This window comes from Heteronotia binoei, chromosome 21, assembly GCF_032191835.1.
Source record: "Heteronotia binoei isolate CCM8104 ecotype False Entrance Well chromosome 21, APGP_CSIRO_Hbin_v1, whole genome shotgun sequence".
In the NCBI taxonomy this organism is placed as follows: domain Eukaryota; kingdom Metazoa; phylum Chordata; class Lepidosauria; order Squamata; family Gekkonidae; genus Heteronotia; species Heteronotia binoei.
The window spans coordinates 173,270,434-173,288,859 of record NC_083243.1 but is presented as its reverse complement, the minus strand read 5'-3'; the positions used below and the strand labels follow the sequence as shown (position 1 = coordinate 173,288,859).

Sequence of the window (18,426 nt, the reverse complement as noted above, 5' to 3'; positions counted from 1 at the left end):
TCAATATTACATAAAACTACTGCTTAAGGTTTTAGGCTATGCTCAGTAGACAGAAGGTATACTAATCCCACAGGGAACAGATTACTCACTCAACTGCTTAATCTGAATGTTTTTCCCAATCTTAGTTCTCATAAATCTACTTTAAGTACCTACTTTAGGATTCCTAGACACAAAATTTACACTTTGGAGCATAACAAATCCATTCTGGCAGCAGATCCAGAGGAGTTAGCCATGTTACTCTGCTGCTGCAAAATAGTAAAGAGTCCAGTTGCTGCTGTAAAATAGTAGAGTCCAGTAGCAGCTAAAAAACAGATTTTCGCTTGCTTACGTAATGACTTTCTAATTTGAAAAGCCCAAACAGTGAAACGTAAACAAAAGCACACAGACTATTTCAAGTCTGCAAAGTCATACCATTTCAAAAGAGAACACTGGTACTTAATGTGGAAGTTTCTTCTTGTCAATGAACTTCAGAATTCAGGTTGGGTTAGCCCTTCCTCTTGTAGGATAGCACTGTAGGATAGCACGCTGACGAATTGTGTTTATTTTATTGTGTAAATTATTAATGTATTTTAATTCTTGATTTTATTGTTAGAATTTTGTGTTGTGAGCCGCCCTGAGCCCGCTTCGGTGGGGTAGGGCGGGATATAAATCGAATGAAATAAATAAATTGTTTCACAAGCGGGTCTATGCAAATTAGCTGGGTGTTAATCCCAGCCAATAAGGTGATGCACGCCTTTATTGCCCCTGGCTAGAATAATTTTTGAGATTTTTTTTCCAAATGAAGTTGGTTGAAAAGATAACCAGTCAGTTGTATAGAATTCTGAAGTGTCTGATGTAGAAGAAGAAGAAGATATTGGATTTATATCCCGCCCTCCACTCCAAAGAGTCTCAGAGCGGCTCACAATCTCCTTTACCTTCCCCCCCCCCACAACAGACACCCTGTGAGGTGGGTGGGGCTGGAGAGGGCTCTCATAGCAGCTGCCCTTTCAAGGACAACCTCTGCCAGAGCTATGGCTGACCCAAGGCCATTTCAGCAGGTGCAAGTGGAGGAGTGGGGAATCAAACCCAGTTCTCCCAGATAAGAGTCCGCACACTTAACCACTACACCAAACTGACACAAACCCCTACATACATTCAGTTTACACCTTTCCTTCTCTTTAGGGAGTTTCATATGGAGTAAGAATGACTAACGACTGAGACCTGTGGAAAGTGCTGTTGAATTTTTGAATAAAAGAAAAGCTTTAAAAAGAAGTCCAGGTAGAGGGTGCTGAATCTTCTCCATAATGTTTTGAAAATCTAAGAGTTGAAATCCCTTTTTGATATCTGCCAGTTTCAACTCTCTGCTTTGAATCTGAGAATTCATTAAAAATGTGCAGAACCTTCAGAGATGTCCTCTGGCCAACTGATGAAACTCACTGATTTCTTGAACAGATTGGCATCTTATTTCTCCCTGCCAATTTATATAAGGTTTCACCGTCATGTTGTCCATTTACAACAGAACATGAGCCCCCAATACATTTTATTTAACATTTCAATACCACCTTTCCAGTCAAATAGGGTTCCCCAAAGCAGCAAACATTAAAACATTTAAGACATTAAAACAGCATATATTAAAATAAAGACATCTAAGTACATAAACAAGGGAGGAGGGACCACTAACAGTTATTAGGGGCATGCCAAACAAAACAAAGAGGTCATCGCCTGCTGGCAGAAGAAAGCAATAGAGGGAGAAAGATGAATTTCCCTGGTGAGGAAGTACCAAAGTTTTGGCACCACAACCGAGAAGTGTCTTTCTTGGGTTGCCATCCATCTAGCCTCAAATGGTGAGGGCACCTGAAGCAGGGCCTCAGAATATGATTAGATGGTTACGTTCATATAGGAGAAGGCAGTCCATCAGGTATGCTGACCGCAAGCCATATAGGGCTTTAAAGGTCAATACCGGCACCTTGAATTGAGCTCAGAAGCAAATCGGAAGCCAGTGTAGATGAAACAATATTGGAGTGATATGATCCCTACAATCCACTCCAGTCAACACTCTGGATACAGCATTCTGTACCAACCATATATTTCAGACAGTCTTCAAGGGCAGCCCCACTTAAACCACATATGACCGGGTAGATAGGTAGCCTTGAGCTCCAGCTAGCTGATGATGTACTAAGTGTTGACTGTACACCACTACCCTTGAGCAACCAGTACTGCAAAGAGGCAACCCAGCCCCTCAGGCTTGCATCCATTTTAAGGAGAAGGTGAACAGTATTATCATGGACATGTTGGAAGGATGCAAAGGAAATTTCTCAACAACCAGAAAGGATAGAGGCTTGCAGAGAGCAATATTCTCCTGATGAGGGAAAAGAAGCCATTGAAGACACCAGGAATGGCATCCAGAATGGCCACGCCAATTGCTGAGATCATCATCCCTTGAATGTAAAACAGCATTGTGCTGGTCTGCACAAGTCTAACGAAACTGTATCTTGAGTAAGTGAAACCTTGTTTAGATCCTGTGATGACTTAAGGAGAGTACCCTGGGTTGCAGTTGTAGGGAGGGTGCTGGGAAATTCCAAAACCGGGGCGGGGGAGGGGGTTTGAAGAGAAAACACTTTTGGTGCTATCAGTAACAGGTACTTCAGGGGAAAATGCTGTTCATGTTTTTGTGCTAGTTCCAGTTTTGCAGCAAACCATCCATCCTACAGCCTGATGAGTTGCAAAAGGAAAACCTCTGAAGGAAAATTACCCCTCCCTTTCCTACCATGAGGCAATGATGCTAAGCAGTTTCTGGGGTGGGTGCTGAATGTTCAAAGATACGTAACAACTGTGGCATAAACTCTATTGTCTTGATATCTAGGATATGGTTAGTTGGAAGAGTCTCGTTGGATCTGATGTACGAAGTAGCCCTCTTTGATGGTTCCAACTACCTGCTTGTCTGTAGAGGTAGCTTCTTAAGCTTGATGGAAGTTTTCTAACTGACTTCCCTCCAGTGGACAATGGGAATCATGGCTGATGCTGGGCACTTCTGCTGCTTTTTGGAGGCAGTGGAAAAGGCACTTGTAGTGAAGGCTGAAGGTCTAGATTGGAGCTGTGTCACGGTCCTGCTTGTAGAGCAACTCGTTACCTAGTTTGAGTGGGCTCAGAGCTGCTGCCTTAGTGGGGAAGGAATGGGTTTTCTCAGGGGTCAAGTTCCTGCTTGCCTGACTAGCTTGCCACTTTGATGGAGGGTATCTATTTGCTTCGCTCTTTCTCTCTCTCCCCTCCCCCCCCCCCACTATCTGGCTATCCATAAATTCCTCTAGCCAATCCTGAAATGATTGGGTGGGCACACACTAACAGATATTTGTTCCTCCTCATCTGACCCACTTCCTTGGGTGCTACAGCTTCCTGCTTACTCATCCCTCTTAGCAACTGAAGCCTACAGAGCCCAGGCCTGCCCGTGGGTATTCCCTGCTGTACTGTAAGCAGGAATTTCAGTGCCAAACTGCACTTTGTTCTCTTCTTTGTCCATGTTAGGTGCCTCATGGCACATGGCTGTACCCTGGAAGTCTGTTACAAAAGGATTATGAGGCATGCGACTATGCAAAGCCCTCTTGTTTTGTGGCAGGAAGAGTGCAACTCCTAATTACCCTAAGAATGAATAACGGATTTCCCTTTTCCACTGACTAAAAGTATACCCAGAGCTCAAGGTGGTAAGTACAAAATTTACTCCTTCCATTACTGATAAAGGAACTAAGGATTCAGAAACCAAGATAAGAGGGGGGGGGAACCCCCAACCCATTTAATCAGTGAGTTCCATCTAAATTTATTAAAATTTGAATCAGGTTGAAATCTTCTCTATTTAATACGGTTATATAAAATATTAAGGAAAAAACCATACATTAAATCATAAATGTCACCTTAGATTATTTTCTCTGAACAGCTCCCATGTAGCTGGAATAGTGTTTAAGTAACTCAATTATAGGAGATCTACAAGGATCCCACATATGGATTTAGCCTAACAAGAGAGGAAGCAGATGATAATGCCATGTGGGAGACTCATGCAACTGAGGCAATAAAAAATTGCCTTAACTATGTGAGAACCATTCATGGAAAAGCAGTTACTATGCAGCTACAGTAAAGTACCCCTAAGACTTTTTTTACTTGGCTGGTGTGATTCTTAGCTTGAAATCTACTTTAAAGCATTTTATATTGAGCCTTGGAAATCTGAGGTCTATGAAACAGTTCCAGCCACCTGGAACAATCTTAAACACTGTATAAGTTTATATTTGTGTATAAAGAATTTCAATGACCTCTTACCTAGTCTGAGTGGTGTCAGAGCTGCAGAATCTGTCAGCTTTAGTACAGAAAGATGCTGAAGATTGGATTCCCTAAATAAAGAACAGTCTATCAGACTAAGAAAAGTATCTCTTAGAGTCTAATATGACATAAATATTAACAATCCTTCAATTTAAAAAAAAAATCAGTTCAAATCTGGAGAGTCAGTGTAGTATATTACAGTGTTTGAGTAGGACTAGAGAGACCATGGTTCAAATCCCCACTTAGCCATACAGCTTATGGGTTACTCTGACTCAGTCACGTTTATCTCACAGGGTTGCTGGAAGGATAAAACGGAGGAGAGAACCATTGTACACCACTCTGAGCATTCTGGAGGAAAGGTGGGATATAATCTGATAGATAGGAGCCACTGAAGGATGTGTGGAAAAGAAACATACTACACACCATTTTCCAGTCTAAAGCAAGAATGAGGGAATTTGGAAATTCTCAGGGCCAAGTGACTTGCTAATATCTCCATTTTGGGTAGTACTGTGATGAGCATTTGAAGGAGCACCAACAAAAAATGCTAATGTACCAGCTTTCAATGAATTTCCCAGACACAATAAAGACAAATGAAGTTTTACAGTTCTAGATCACCAGTCCATAGTATTAAATCTTCTCAAGTTATGTGCCAAAGCACCAACAGATAGAAGTTATGTTTGGGTTGAGACAAGGTGTACTCAAATAGTGTTGAACTTAAAGTTCAAGTCCAGTGGTACCTTTAAGACCAACAAAGTTTAATTCTAGGTATAAGCTTTCGTGTCATGCACACTTCTTCAAGATACAAAGCATATGAAAGCTTATACTCAGAATAAAACTTGGTTGGTCTCAAAGGTACCTGGGCCAAAGGAGTACCTGGGCCAAAGGAGGCCAAACTAAAAATAACTAGAGAACAGGCCTTCTCTATAAAAGCACCCCAATGGTGGAACCAGCTGCCGGAAGAGGTGCGGGCCCTACGGGACCTTAGTCAGTTCCGTAGGGCATGCAAAACCGCCCTCTTCCGGCTAGCCTTTCAAGATGGAGCTTGAAATAAACATCACGCCATCACAAATACTAATAACTGAGATAACAGCGAGTAGAGATTATTTTAGACTGTTTTTAGATTGTTTTAGATTATGTAAAAATTTAACAGTAAATTGTAATTTTATTGAATTGTATAACTGTTTTATTGTTCAATGGCTTTGCCATATCTGTAAGCCGCCCTGAGCCTGCCTTGGCGGGAAGGGCGGGGTATAAATAAAATATTATTATTATTATTATTATTATTATTATTATTATTATTAAAGGTTCCACAGGATTTGATCTTTGTTCTGTTGCTTCAGAACAGCACTACCCACCAAAATCAGTCTTGATCTTAGAAAGTTCCTTCTGGTGAGGAACAGCATTTTTATTAGGAACACCTCATGGAAAAAGAGTAGTAATAGGAAAAGACTACGAAATAACCCCGACCAGAGCTTTAAAAAGCTTGTCCAAATAAATTGCGAATTACTATTAAAACATTTTAAGTCTTTCACACTAAGTGAAAAAGGTGATCACACCTAATTTATCATTCATATTAACAAGACACTGGCTATAACTTACAATTCATCAACTGGGACATCTGATGCCAAACGCTGACTTGCCCACCTGATCAGGTAATAAGATAATATCAGAACAGAAGTACGATGCAGTAAGTTCTGCTGAGTATGGAATACCTGTCCTCCTCCCAAATTTGCCTTTAAAAAAAAAAATCACATTAGCATCCATTAAACTTCAGTCAAACTGATGATCAAGATATAAATTACTACTGGATTCATTCTCTCCTTCTGCAGTTGCCATAAAATAATCAGTTTCAATACTATTCCTAAATACAAGATAAAAATGAGGGAAGTCTCTGAATCATGACAATGAAAGATAGGAATGTTACTTCAAGCAGCTCAAAGGGTTAAGTAAGGAAGCTCTGGCTCTCAGTCACCACAAGTTCATGCAGAAACCCGGAGGAGTCGTAAGTATGTGGCCTGCTATATGACATAAAAGTTAGCATGGCATGGAACAATATTAAGAAGCAATACTAAGAACATTTTGGACCCCAAGATTATTCCAGTATGCCATAAAGCTGATGCTGATAGCATTAGAAGACACTTTACAGGCGGGATTTACTTATTGCATCTATAACTTTTCCATTATTGTTCTGCCTCTTTCTCTACTCAAAAAAATGGACAAAGTTGTTCTAATCATGCACAAACCGTACTTAAGGATTTTTACAGAGGCTCTTGTTTGAGGTGACAAAATCAGCTTGTCAAAAGATTTTCTCAAGCCCTGATCCTGTCTTCAGTATAGGGATGAGGTAGGTGGCAACCAGAAATAGGGCTTTAAAAAAAAAAAACGGTGGTGCTTTTCTCAAGGAACATCCTCTCTATTGAAGCTCGCTTGGCACCTACTTTCCTTTCCTTTCGGTGCCAGAACCAAAACATTTTTTTTACCCAGGCTTTAAAATCTGCTTTTTAGTCAAAGGAGTGCTATGAATATAATTTTAGGATGCTAAGTGTCTGCTTTTATGCCCTGGCTTGTTTTTAGTGGCTTGTTTGGTTTTAATATACTGTTTTAGTCGTGAGCCATCTCAATATATGTTTTATAAACAAATAAATGCTTACAGCATCACCAAGTCGCAGCAAAAGCTGTTGTAAAATCAGCAGATCCCGACAAATCAAAAAACGGGTCACAGAGACCTTGTATACACCACGGCATATCACATTCACTGCTGTGCTGCTACCATAGAGCTGTGAAAACTTCATATGCACATTCAGGGGTTGAGCTGTTAAAAAAAAAGAGTAGGGGCAAAATATGTTATCTATAGACTTCCTAAACAAATTTCACTTAATTGGTTGGGAGTGGGGGGGGGTGAGGATAGGAAGTAGAGCTGTTGTCTTCTCACCAATATTAAATCTTCTCTCCATTTCCACGTCTGTCTCATAATCCATTTCCCGAATAAGCACTCCAATGGCATTGATTGGATTTCTGATCTCTTGTAACTTGCTGTGAATATCTTCCATCAGATTCTCTCTGTGGGAAAAAAAGACAAGCAATGTGCATTAGGCTGCATAAAGTATAATGAGAACTTCTGAAATTAGGTTTGATAAACACAGAAGATTACCCTAACCTATATGAGGCAAGGCATCCTATGGCCTCTCACCAGTTTTTTCACTCAGATCCTCATAAACTACAATGCCCAGGTGAAAGTGATGAAACTGTAATAAAAAACTACCACATATGACAGGAGGTATCCTTCCACTGAAAGGGGCAAACAATTACTTTGCATTCTCTTATGTTGTGGAATATGTGGAAAGCTATCCACTTCCACTGAAAAATGGACTTACAAACCTTAAAAATGGAGAACTGATTTTATATCAAAGAGACTGTACAGTTATTAATTGATGTCCCAGCTTTTTATCCATAGGAATCCTTGGGTCTGTAGTTCAGACTAAGCTCAAAGACACTCGGTGATTTGGTGTCTTCAGCTACATAAGGGAATAACGAGTTTCAGAAAAACCGAAAATATAGTTTTTTATGAAAAGATTTTTAGTCTCCTTTTCCTATCACAGAAAAATGATTCAGACATCAAATCTTGCTTTTCTGTACAAGGCAGAATGTGGACTGGAAAAACAATCCCTCACAGAGAGGGGCTACCAACTTTGCTGGCCTGTCTTCTGAGGGACAGTAGTTTGCAGCCATCTCTCTATGTTTATCCAATCCAGTAAATTCTGTAGAAGAAATTAACAATTCACAAGAATGTAAGAAGAGCCACGAAGACGAGCCCAAAGGTCCAGCGCTCTGTTCACACAGCAGCCAACCAGCTGCCTCTGGGAAGCTCACAAGCAGGATGACTACAACAGCAACCTCCTGCCCGTGCTCTCCATCAACTGATACTGGAAGGAGCACATATCCATCTTGACTAGTAGCCATTGATATCCTCAGCCTCCATGAATTTGTCCACTCCCCTTTCTAAAGACTTTTAAGTTGACAGCCATCATCACAGATTGTAGCAGCAAGTCCCACAGTTGAACTATGCACTGTGTGAAGAAGTACTTCCTTTTGTCTCCTGAATCTCCTGCCCTTCAAGCCCACTCTCTCCACACCAGGCAAAAAATAATAATAATAATAATTACAAAGCTCAATCATGTCCCCCTTTACTTGCCATTTTGCTTTTTTTCCCCTAAACTAAAAGCACTAAGCATTTTAACTGATCCTCATAGGACAGCTGCTCTAGCCCCCTGATGATTTCGGTTGCTCTTTTCAAGCTCCACAATATCCTTTTCAGGTGCAGTGACCAGAACAGCACACAATATTCCAAGTGTGGTCTCACCGTAGAGTCATATATATAGGCAGTATGATGGCATCAGTTTTATCCTCTATTCCTGTTCTAATTATGGCCAGAAGGGAATCTGTCTTTTCCACGGCAGCTGCAGATTGGGTCAACGTTTTCATTAAGCCATCCAGTGCCACCCCAAGATCCCTTTCTTGGTCTTTATAAGGGCTTACTAGTTGAAATCCGATGCTTACGTGTCATTAGCAATCAAGTCCCTCAGGATCTGTTCTGCTGCTCTCTCTGGAGGCTGGAGGCGGCAGCAATCCATTTCCATTGTAAGTGCCATCTCCACAGAAACTGACTCACCGATTAACCTCAGGCACTGAATGAGACTTACAAGATCATGCGAAAATTCAGACTCTGACAAAAAAAAAAAAGCACAGCACTTATTTCAAAACGATTACATTAACAACAATACAACCACCAACGGTGGTAAAAAGAAAGCTACAGCAAATATAGACTAGGCCTTCACCCCATATGCCTTCAAAAGACATACCAAAAGTTCCTTTTACTGGCCTACTAAGAATGGGTTAGCCTTCCTAGTTAGCTTAATCAAACTCATTTTTGACCTTGACACAGTTTTTATTGTCAGTTTTCTCATGCAAGTGCTCAACTTATTATCATCAGCTCTTGGGGAGGAAGGTCCACTAAAAAGACTACAGTTAGCCGGTAAGGTCTGACAGCAAAAGTTATGCCCACGCCTGCATATTTATTGCTTAGCTGGACAAATGTGGGAAAAACTGTTCTAGCAACAGATCCTGGTGGAATGCCAAAGGGCTGATGGCAGCCTCCCTGCCACCCCCCAATGGTCTCAAATAATGCAGAGAGGTATATAATTGTGGTAATGGGTGTCTACTGCTTCCACCCCATCTCCTTTTTTGCACCAAGTGAAGAACACAGTTCTTCTGGTATACGCTCGGATTACTTCCCATAAAGAGATCTCTCTGAAATAGGCTTTCTTAAATCTGGGTTTTTCATGTAACTGGAGGACAAGCATAGGAGGAACAGTGTCTCTGTTGCTCACTTAGACGAATTCTGGAGGAGGAGCGCTGTCATTCATGGAGAAATACTCAAGTATGAATGGATACATGTATGATTTTTCAAGGAGGGAGGTAGAAAAATGGGAAGAAATGTTCTTTTATATAAATTTTATATAGATGAACCTTCTCCTTTGGTAAATCATGAAATGTAATTTGGGAGATAAACTTGGATGCCTGAAGGATTTTTTTCATTCTCCTCCAGCTATGCCAAACTAAGGTCCTATTTCAGTTTTGCAAAACAAAGTATGAAGGGCTGGAGATTTTATGCAGACAAGAATTAAGCTAAAAGTCTCAACCATGGCTCAAAGAATTTTTAAAAACTACATCTGTGAGTCCAAAGGGCTTTATACTTATTTGTTATGAACGGAAGTTCTGCATGACAAACTCTTTTAAAACTGAAGGAAATTTCTAAAGCAGCAGAAAAGAGTAAGAGTCCAGTAGCAACTTAAAAACTAACAAAATTTGTGGTACTGTATGAGCTTTTGCAAGTCACTGCTCACTTCTTCAGATACTAAAGATACTTCTTCAGATATTCAGATTCTAAAGCAGTTTATCATTATGGCCAAGAGGTCAACTGTTCAAGTTAAGTATCTCATTTTTCTGTTTGGGTCTCAGTAGCTATGGGAATTCTGACTATTTTCTAGAAAAAATGTAAAGACTGCACCTTGAATTAGACTTCTGTCTACCTTGACAATACAGATGGTTACTCAAGTGCCGTAACAACTTTAAAACAGTGCACTGAATCCTATGCACTGCCAGCAGAGCGTACTAGTGGAGACAGCAACTCTCTGAGAGCCCCAAAAGAGGGTGGCAGGGGTTGAGGGGACCCACATACACAGTAAGCCATGAAGCACAGGTAGCTACAGCAAGAAGGCAAAACCAGTTGTGCTGCCTCTTCTGCCATTGCTGTTGACAGCGCATAGTATCCAACCTTGACAGTTTGTTCCATCTCTCCATTACCATCTAGGCCAGTGCTCTCGACTTCATTCATCAGGGGCTCATCAGGCAAGAGATACAGGTGATCCACTAGGGAGCAGGGTACAAAAAACGACAGGTACCCCTGAGAAAGAAAAATATACCCATTGTTTAGTCTGTAAACGTTAAAGCAGAATGTCTTATAAAAATGCAGCTTTAAATGTCTGTAAGTATGGATGGCCCCTTGCATATACTCGACTATGGAAAACGATTAATTTGTGAGGAAAATGCCTTTAACAAGGAAGGGCAAGCTACAGATTAATGATGGAATCAAAAAAAGATAAGCTCAAATTTCCCCAATTTTCTTGGTTTTTGAAGCCCTTCTCAGAACTGCAGCCTGAAGGTCTGACCACAATCTGCTCAGCAGAAAGAAATGTAAAAGAAATACATTGTGTCCAACCTGTAATTTGGCACTTGCCATGTCCATTAAAAATGTTATGTATTAGGAATTCTGCAATGAGATATGCTAGCTAGCAACATGTTCATCCTCCTCCCTAAGATGAACATTTACATTTTGCTTCCTAATAGCCTGTTCCTTACCTTTTTCAGCAGGCACACCATATTAGCGTATTGATTCAAGAGCAAGGCAAGTGGACGTGAGAGTTCTTCTTGGTATTGAAGGCAGTAGGCATAGAATTTTGACCAGAACTCTATCTGTAACTGTCTAAACTCTTCCTGGGAGACTTCATATTCCGTAATATTGCCCTGAAACTGAAAGACAGACCAGATTTAAGACTAGTTTACCTGAGAATGGGCATTTTAACACCACAACAATATGCCATTTTTAACCACGACAGAAATAATCATCCTCTAATCTATTATGAGAAACCAAAGCGACATTTTTTTGGCATTCTGCACAAATTAAAGAAAAAATATTCACTATTAACATATACCTAACGTTATGGTTATGTTTTGATAGTTCTATCAAAACACCATATAGATAAAATACAAACTAAGCTTCTGTACATTTGCATCAAGCTACAGAGCAGAATTAGTTCAACAGCGATTATTGACACCAGTTACATTTGGCAAACAGAGTACCTTAAAGTCTATTTATATATACTAAACTCAAAGAGATAAAGTTTGAGAACAATATTGCTAAAGAGGCCAGTCAACAGGAATATATTACTGCTAACGGCAACCCTAGATGTACCTCCCTTCCGTACCCACAAACGAGCCCCCTTCATTAAATCCGTATATCTCCCATGCACTTGTTTATCCATACCAACAACACTGTGAGGTATGTTAAACAGAGAGGCAGCAAATGGTGTAAAGTCACCTAGGAAGTGCCATGGGCATGAACAAATAGGAATTATAATGTAGGTCTTCCATTAAAACCTCAGTAATTTCCTAAAACAGTTCTGTTTCCCTCACAGCCAGATTACAGGCCTACATTGTTGTGAAAGAAAACATGATCAAAAGCAAGATGGAGTACAGATTAATGGCACTGTTTAGCAGCATTTACTGTACACAAATTCTAGCATGCAGTAGATGAGCCAGTTTTTTCAGATTCAAATTAGGACCTGGGAAATCTAAATTCAAATCACCAGTCCGCCATGGAAACCTGTTGGGTAATCTCGGGCAGTAACACAGTCAGCCTAACCTACCTCACAGAGTATTTTGTTGCAAAAATAAAATGAAGAGAACAATACTGTGCAAGCTGCTTTGGGTCCCCATTGGAGAGAAAGGCAAGTATAATGAAGTGAACAAAATCCCAATCCTATTATTTCGGTGTAGAGAATCAAGTATTTTCTAATTATATATTTTTTAACGATAACGACAACCTTTAATGGCATATGACAGCACCACAGACAGGCAAGGAAACAGCAGTAATATATCATTGACACTTATTAATACTATCTCTTCTCTTGGCAGCCAGATACAAAACTTTGGCCACCATTTCCATAGTCACTACATAACAGTTAAAGAGTAGAAAAGTGTCTTCCTCTCATCAGGTTGATTTTTTTGGTCTCAGTAATGGCTCCAGAAACAAGGCTCGGAGATCACAATAATAGGTACAGTGCAAAATAATATGATCCAGGCTTTCTATTCCGCTAGCATCACAAGTGCATAGTCTATCAGCATATTTAATTATATATCTGACTAACCACTGGATCAGTGATTATTACCTAACTAAAATTCCAAGAGTATGCAAAAGTCTCCAGATTCAAAACATCACTATACCATTAATTTCAGTACTTAGTGATCATGTTGGACAGGGTGATATATATACAAGAATCCTAGGTATGCTGAGTATTTCAGGTGAACAGTAACTGAGGAACAACTGAGGTAACACAGAACAGAGACAAGAACAAATCTTACCTCATTCTCCACAGCTATAGTAATTTCTCTTTTCAGCGCATCCCAGGACAAGTCTGAGAGTCTCTCAGCCCCTTGGGAAAAGATCTTTTAACAAAATTAAAGAAAGTTTCTCATTGCCAAAGGATCGCCACCAAACAGACAATTTCATACATGGAACTGAGGAAAATTACCTCCATTTCTTGTGTTTGATGAAGGGAGCTTTGACTCTTGAAAGTTTCTACCCTGAAACTTTTTGGTCTTTAAGGTGCTGCTGGACTCGAATCTAACAGTTCTACCTCCACTAAGTGATTCTTCTTCACATTTCTTAAGAGCATCCCAAGACTTTCACACGATTCATCAACCACAGGTTCACTGAAGTGTTACTAATAAAACTGACAAGTCATTCCCCAAATTTGCTCAATTAATATCACTGCTGTTCAAGTGACAAGCCGTATGACTGGCAGATAACAAACGTTCCTGTTTTTCCAATCTTCATCCTACAGGAATTTTCTGCCCCCAAGCAACAATCTCCAGCCTTCATGTGCTATCAGCACTCTCTTTAAACTCAAATTTTTGTCTTCAGCTCTAAAGCTCAATGTCTACTCCAGACTGCAATCCTAATAGGCACCTTTCATGAGTAAGATTTACTCCCACACTGAGACCATATGTGGTTTCCATGAGTACGCCAGCATCTTATACTAAACTTTCCATAAATCTGTCAATAATGCTCCCCTTAGTGGAGAATAAATCCAACATATGTTTAACCTTTTACACAAAAAAAACCTTTTACACTTTGTGTGCAAAACCAATATTCAATTAAACTCTTTGTCACTGCAGTACTATGCACTTCTGGCCTTTCATATCCTTCCCTTTAATTTATCCATGCTTCGGTAATTCAAACACAGTTCTGAAATTTTTGTTGTGAGTTTAACCTATGTAACTTCCAAAAGCAAAGTGCAGCCTATCAGTTTTGCTACCTCAAACCAATACTGTTTCTCAAGCATGCAGTTTTCACTCTGTATTTGCACGTATTGTTTAAAATTCTAAAACATTTGGTACACATTTCCTCTTCACCTACTGCCAGTGTACCAGATTTCTTCTCTTGACGGTGATTTTCCATTAAATGTAGCTGTATTGTGTAGTAAATAATAATATAGCTGTTACTTCAGTCATTGCCAATGAGTTAGGCCAGGTCATAGAAGAGAAGGTGACCTCACATAGAGAGGGAGGGACACCCACAATTCCCTCACTCCCAGATTCTATCATTGCCTTGGTGTGTTCTGTCCCGTTTTCTCCTGTGCCTGTCAAGCCTCATCTCCTGCTCTACCTCCCTGTTCCTGAGCATAACTGCCTTTAAGTCTCTCTCCAGCAGCTGCCTTGGCTCTAGATAATTAGCCAGCATCACCTCCCCACTCATTTCCATCCACCTCTGCAGTCTCAGCAGCACATCCTCGCCCCTCAAAGCTGCAGATATGGCTGGCCAGTTGCACCCAACATGGCACATGTTGTGCCAGATAAGTGCTTGTCCCACTCTCTCAGAGCAGCCCCAAGACCTCATCCTTCTTTTAGAAGGGTCACTTGTTGGAGATGCCTCCCATACAAGCATCATAAACTTCTGCAGATAAAAAGATAGCTGATAAAATACTCAACTTCTGGAGCCATCTATGAGAAAGCCTTATCTACCTAACAAAAGCCTACTACAGTTCTCCACATCTGAGCTCTCATACAGTTCAAGTAAGTGATTAATTTTGTTGTGCAATGGATTTTGCCATTTTAAATTTGCAGCCCAACGGCTACCCAAGAGAATGCTCCATTTAGGTGACAGCTAGTGGAAAGCTATTGGCAGGGCAAAGCAGTATTGTGGTTTAGAATGCCAGCCTTGCCATTTCATGTCATAGAACTTTAAGTTGGCTTGTTAATACCAATTCCCATTAATTTCATAAGCTCTGCAACAGAATAAACAAAGAAAATACTTCATGAGAGTCTTCTCACCTGTAATGCTTTAAGCAAAGCAGCATTTGCAAACTGGCCAGGCATGAAGATAGCCTCTGTATATGTTTCCTGTAAGAGACACCATGATTGGAAATTACATTTAAGAGGTCTACAGGATATATTTTTAAAGACTGATTGCACTTATAATTTTAGCCTCCTTCCAATGCAGCTGAGTGGCAACTATGGGACAGCATTATATCCTAACTATGTCCAAATATGAACTTTGCATTTTTAGTATGTCCAATGGATACCAAGCTTATGATATATACTACAAAATATGCTATCAACAGCTGGGAGAAAAGTAAACTAAACTGACCTATAAACATTGCTGCATTCCCAAAACAGCAACTAGAATTCCAAAACCTGAAGCAAACCAAGAAAGGCTTATGAGGAGAAATACGAAAGAATACTTATAGAAAACAACAAATACCTCAATCAAAATACAGATTATTTTTACATACTGTTTCCAAACACTTCAGGGCACTGGGAACACCAAAAGCAGCATCAAAGGACACCTAAAAATTACTGTTCCAGAAGCACATTCCAATCAGCCAAAGGAGAAATCTTGCACTTCCATCTAATTTGCCTGTTTCATTCCTGATCTAGGCTCAGTAGAGAATCTATTTAAAGGTTGCCTTTTGACTATGTGCTTTCCCTTTCAATTCACTGCACTTTCCCCCACATAACGTGAACTATGTTTATGCTTGCATGAAATTCTAAACTATAAAAGATAACAATGTATGTTTCAACATTCAAATTCACAAACTGGTTCAAACATCACGACTTCTAAGAATGAGTACACAAATCTTATTTGTGCTCAACACAAATGAGCTTTACCCTTCTCGATACTATAAAATATGAAATAGAAAAGGAAGAGGTACGGGCCCTGCGGGATCTAGGGCAATTCCGCAGGGCCTGTAAGACAGCCCTCTTCCGGCAGGCCTATAACATTAACTGACAATGAAAATATCTTGGTTGGAACAAAATGCATCTATAGACCGCCGGTTTTATTCTATCTTGTTTTTATTAACTTATGGTTTAATTGTATTCTAATTGTATTTTTAAATGTTTTAAACTGAAGTGTTTGAATTATTATGCTGTAAGCCGCCCTGAGACACTTAGGTGAGAAGGGCGGGGTATAAATCCTAATATAAATAAATATAAATAAATAAATAAAAATGTTGTTATTTCTATTAGTTTACAGTCTACTCACTCTTGGGTCCTGGTCATCTCTAATATCTACTTCTTCAGCTGGCAAGGGCTGCACAGACACTTGATTCCACTGACCTGCTACATTACTGAAAGAGGATTGCACACGATTAATAAGCGTTACATCATAGACTTCACACAGATCATGAATGATTATTTCCAAGAAGAAAAATTAAATGCAGCATATTTAAATAGCGATATCCATTAACTTCCATCCTTCTTCCCCCACACTGCTAACCAAAGGTATCACAGAATAGCTGCCATTACAAGCAGATCCATTGAACTGAAAGGTTCAATGAGAAACATTTCAAAGTAAATAGTAAAAGCTTACTTTTAAGCTAATAAGCTTTCTTAAGAGATGGAGAGGAAAAAAACTTACTGCTCAAAATTGATGTACTTTACAGTAGTCTGATTTTCATCATCATGCCAGAGTGCCCAGATCTCAGCTGTAGTTAAGGCAAAGTCAACAAGTGTCTCCTAAGCAAAGAATGCATCAGAATAAGCAATAATACATTAATTTAAAAGTCGGCCCTAATGTAGCTTAATCTAATAGATCACAAAAGGGAAACAGAATTATGTTGAGGACAAAACTCAAAATTCTGGTAAATCTATAAGCGCTTCTTAAAAATTCTGTTTACTGTTAGAAAATAGGGGCACTAAGGACTAGACCGCTCATACAGAATCTGTACATTATTTTCTTTATTATTTATTAAATTTATGGATTGCCCAATCCCTGCTACTGCAGGGCTTTGGATGATTTACATTATGAAAACAATCCCAGGAAAACATACTTAAAATACATTGCAGAAATATTTAAACATTAAAAATAGATGCTGAGTGATAATTTCCCAACTGCAGACTGCTGGCTGTTTCATGTGCGGGGAGGTGGGGAGCAAGGATAAAGCAAAGACAGGGTGCCTGTTTAAGATGAGACTGTCACTGTCCTCAGTTGAAAGCCTAGTGGGACATCTCTGCCTTACAGGCCCTGCAGAATTGCACAGAAATCCCCGACAGGGTTTAATGCATTGTTATTGTATTTTTCTAAACTCTGAACCATCTAAAGACATGCTAAAGTAGCTCCATGACATGTTGGAGTGATGATAAATCCATACGGCTCATATAATCCTATTCAGTCCCCACTGTCTCTATTCAAGGTACATGCCCAGCAGATTTATCTCATTTTTATCTGAAAACGAACAATGGCCAGCATCTCTTCATAAGAACATAAGAGAAGCCATGTTAGATCAGGCCAATGGCCCATCCAGTCCAACATTCTGTGTCACACAGCGGCCAAATATATATATATATATATATACACACACACACACACACACACAATGTGGCTAATAGCCACTGATGGACCTCTGCTCCATATTTTTATCTAACCCCCTCTTGAAGGTGGCCATGCTTGTGGACGCCACCGCCTCCTGTGGCAGTGAATTCCACATGTTAATCACCCTTTGGGTGAAGAAGTACTTCCCTTTATCCATTTTAACCTGTCTGCTCAGCAATTTCATCGAATGCCCACGAGTTCTTGTATTATGAGAAAGGGAGAAAAGTACTTCTTTCTCTACTTTCTCCATCCCATCTTCAGCTTCATCAGCCCCAGGAGAAAAGGTGATTCTTACCTGAGAGGTGAACAATGATGATATGTGATCAAGACTATAGCGATGACTCTCTGTGCTCACCAACTGGAAGACACAGAACTGCAGGGAAAAAAAAAACACCCAGCAACACTGCAATTAGCGGAAATAAATATAAATATAAAACAATTATGTTGTATCTTTTTACTCAGATGCCCTGACCTGGATAACCCAGGCTAGCCTGATCTTGTCAGATTTTGGAAGCTAAGCAGGGTCGGCTGTGGCTAAGAAGAGGAAGGACAACCTCCAAGGAATACCAGGGCCATGGCACAAAGGCAGGCAAATAGCAAACCACCTCTGAATTGTCTATTGCCTAAAAAAAAGTCTAGCTCCCCGCCTAACACTAAAGAGTTCGAAATTCTGACTGCCAGACAATCTTAGGATCTCCTGGCTATAGTACGCACAATGCCATACAATAATAATTTATTATTATTACTCAGATGCTAACATCTAATGACGATTATTCAAGACACAGCACAGGACCTTGTGATGTTATAGTGTAAAACAGGAATGCAAGTAATTCCCCCCCCCCCCCAATACTGTCTACTTGTCAAATGTCTCCTGAGATGCAGCAAACATCCTGCAATTAGAGGCTTTTCTCATCAAGGCATTCCAAAAC

General features: G+C 39.9%; 1 protein-coding gene across 2 annotated transcripts in view; it reads right to left on the bottom strand.

The window, feature by feature from the left end:
• The window catches only part of NUP160 (nucleoporin 160), a 63,765-nt gene that overhangs the window by 26,323 nt on the left and 19,016 nt on the right, over positions 1–18,426 (bottom strand). For both annotated transcript variants that reach the window (XR_009556569.1, XM_060261974.1), the window contains exons 8-19: positions 17,793–17,870; positions 16,544–16,641; positions 16,169–16,253; positions 14,956–15,024; positions 12,985–13,068; positions 11,203–11,373; positions 10,648–10,747; positions 8,842–9,007; positions 7,217–7,344; positions 6,936–7,096; positions 5,884–6,017; positions 4,285–4,355 (exon numbers count right to left, since the gene is read on the bottom strand). Coding sequence is in view for 1 of the 2 variants with exons in the window: in XM_060261974.1 (XP_060117957.1) it covers positions 4,285–4,355; positions 5,884–6,017; positions 6,936–7,096; positions 7,217–7,344; positions 8,842–9,007; positions 10,648–10,747; positions 11,203–11,373; positions 12,985–13,068; positions 14,956–15,024; positions 16,169–16,253; positions 16,544–16,641; positions 17,793–17,870 (1,345 nt within the window). In the remaining variant the exon portion in view is untranslated. The remainder of the gene's footprint in view (positions 1–4,284; positions 4,356–5,883; positions 6,018–6,935; positions 7,097–7,216; positions 7,345–8,841; positions 9,008–10,647; positions 10,748–11,202; positions 11,374–12,984; positions 13,069–14,955; positions 15,025–16,168; positions 16,254–16,543; positions 16,642–17,792; positions 17,871–18,426) is intronic.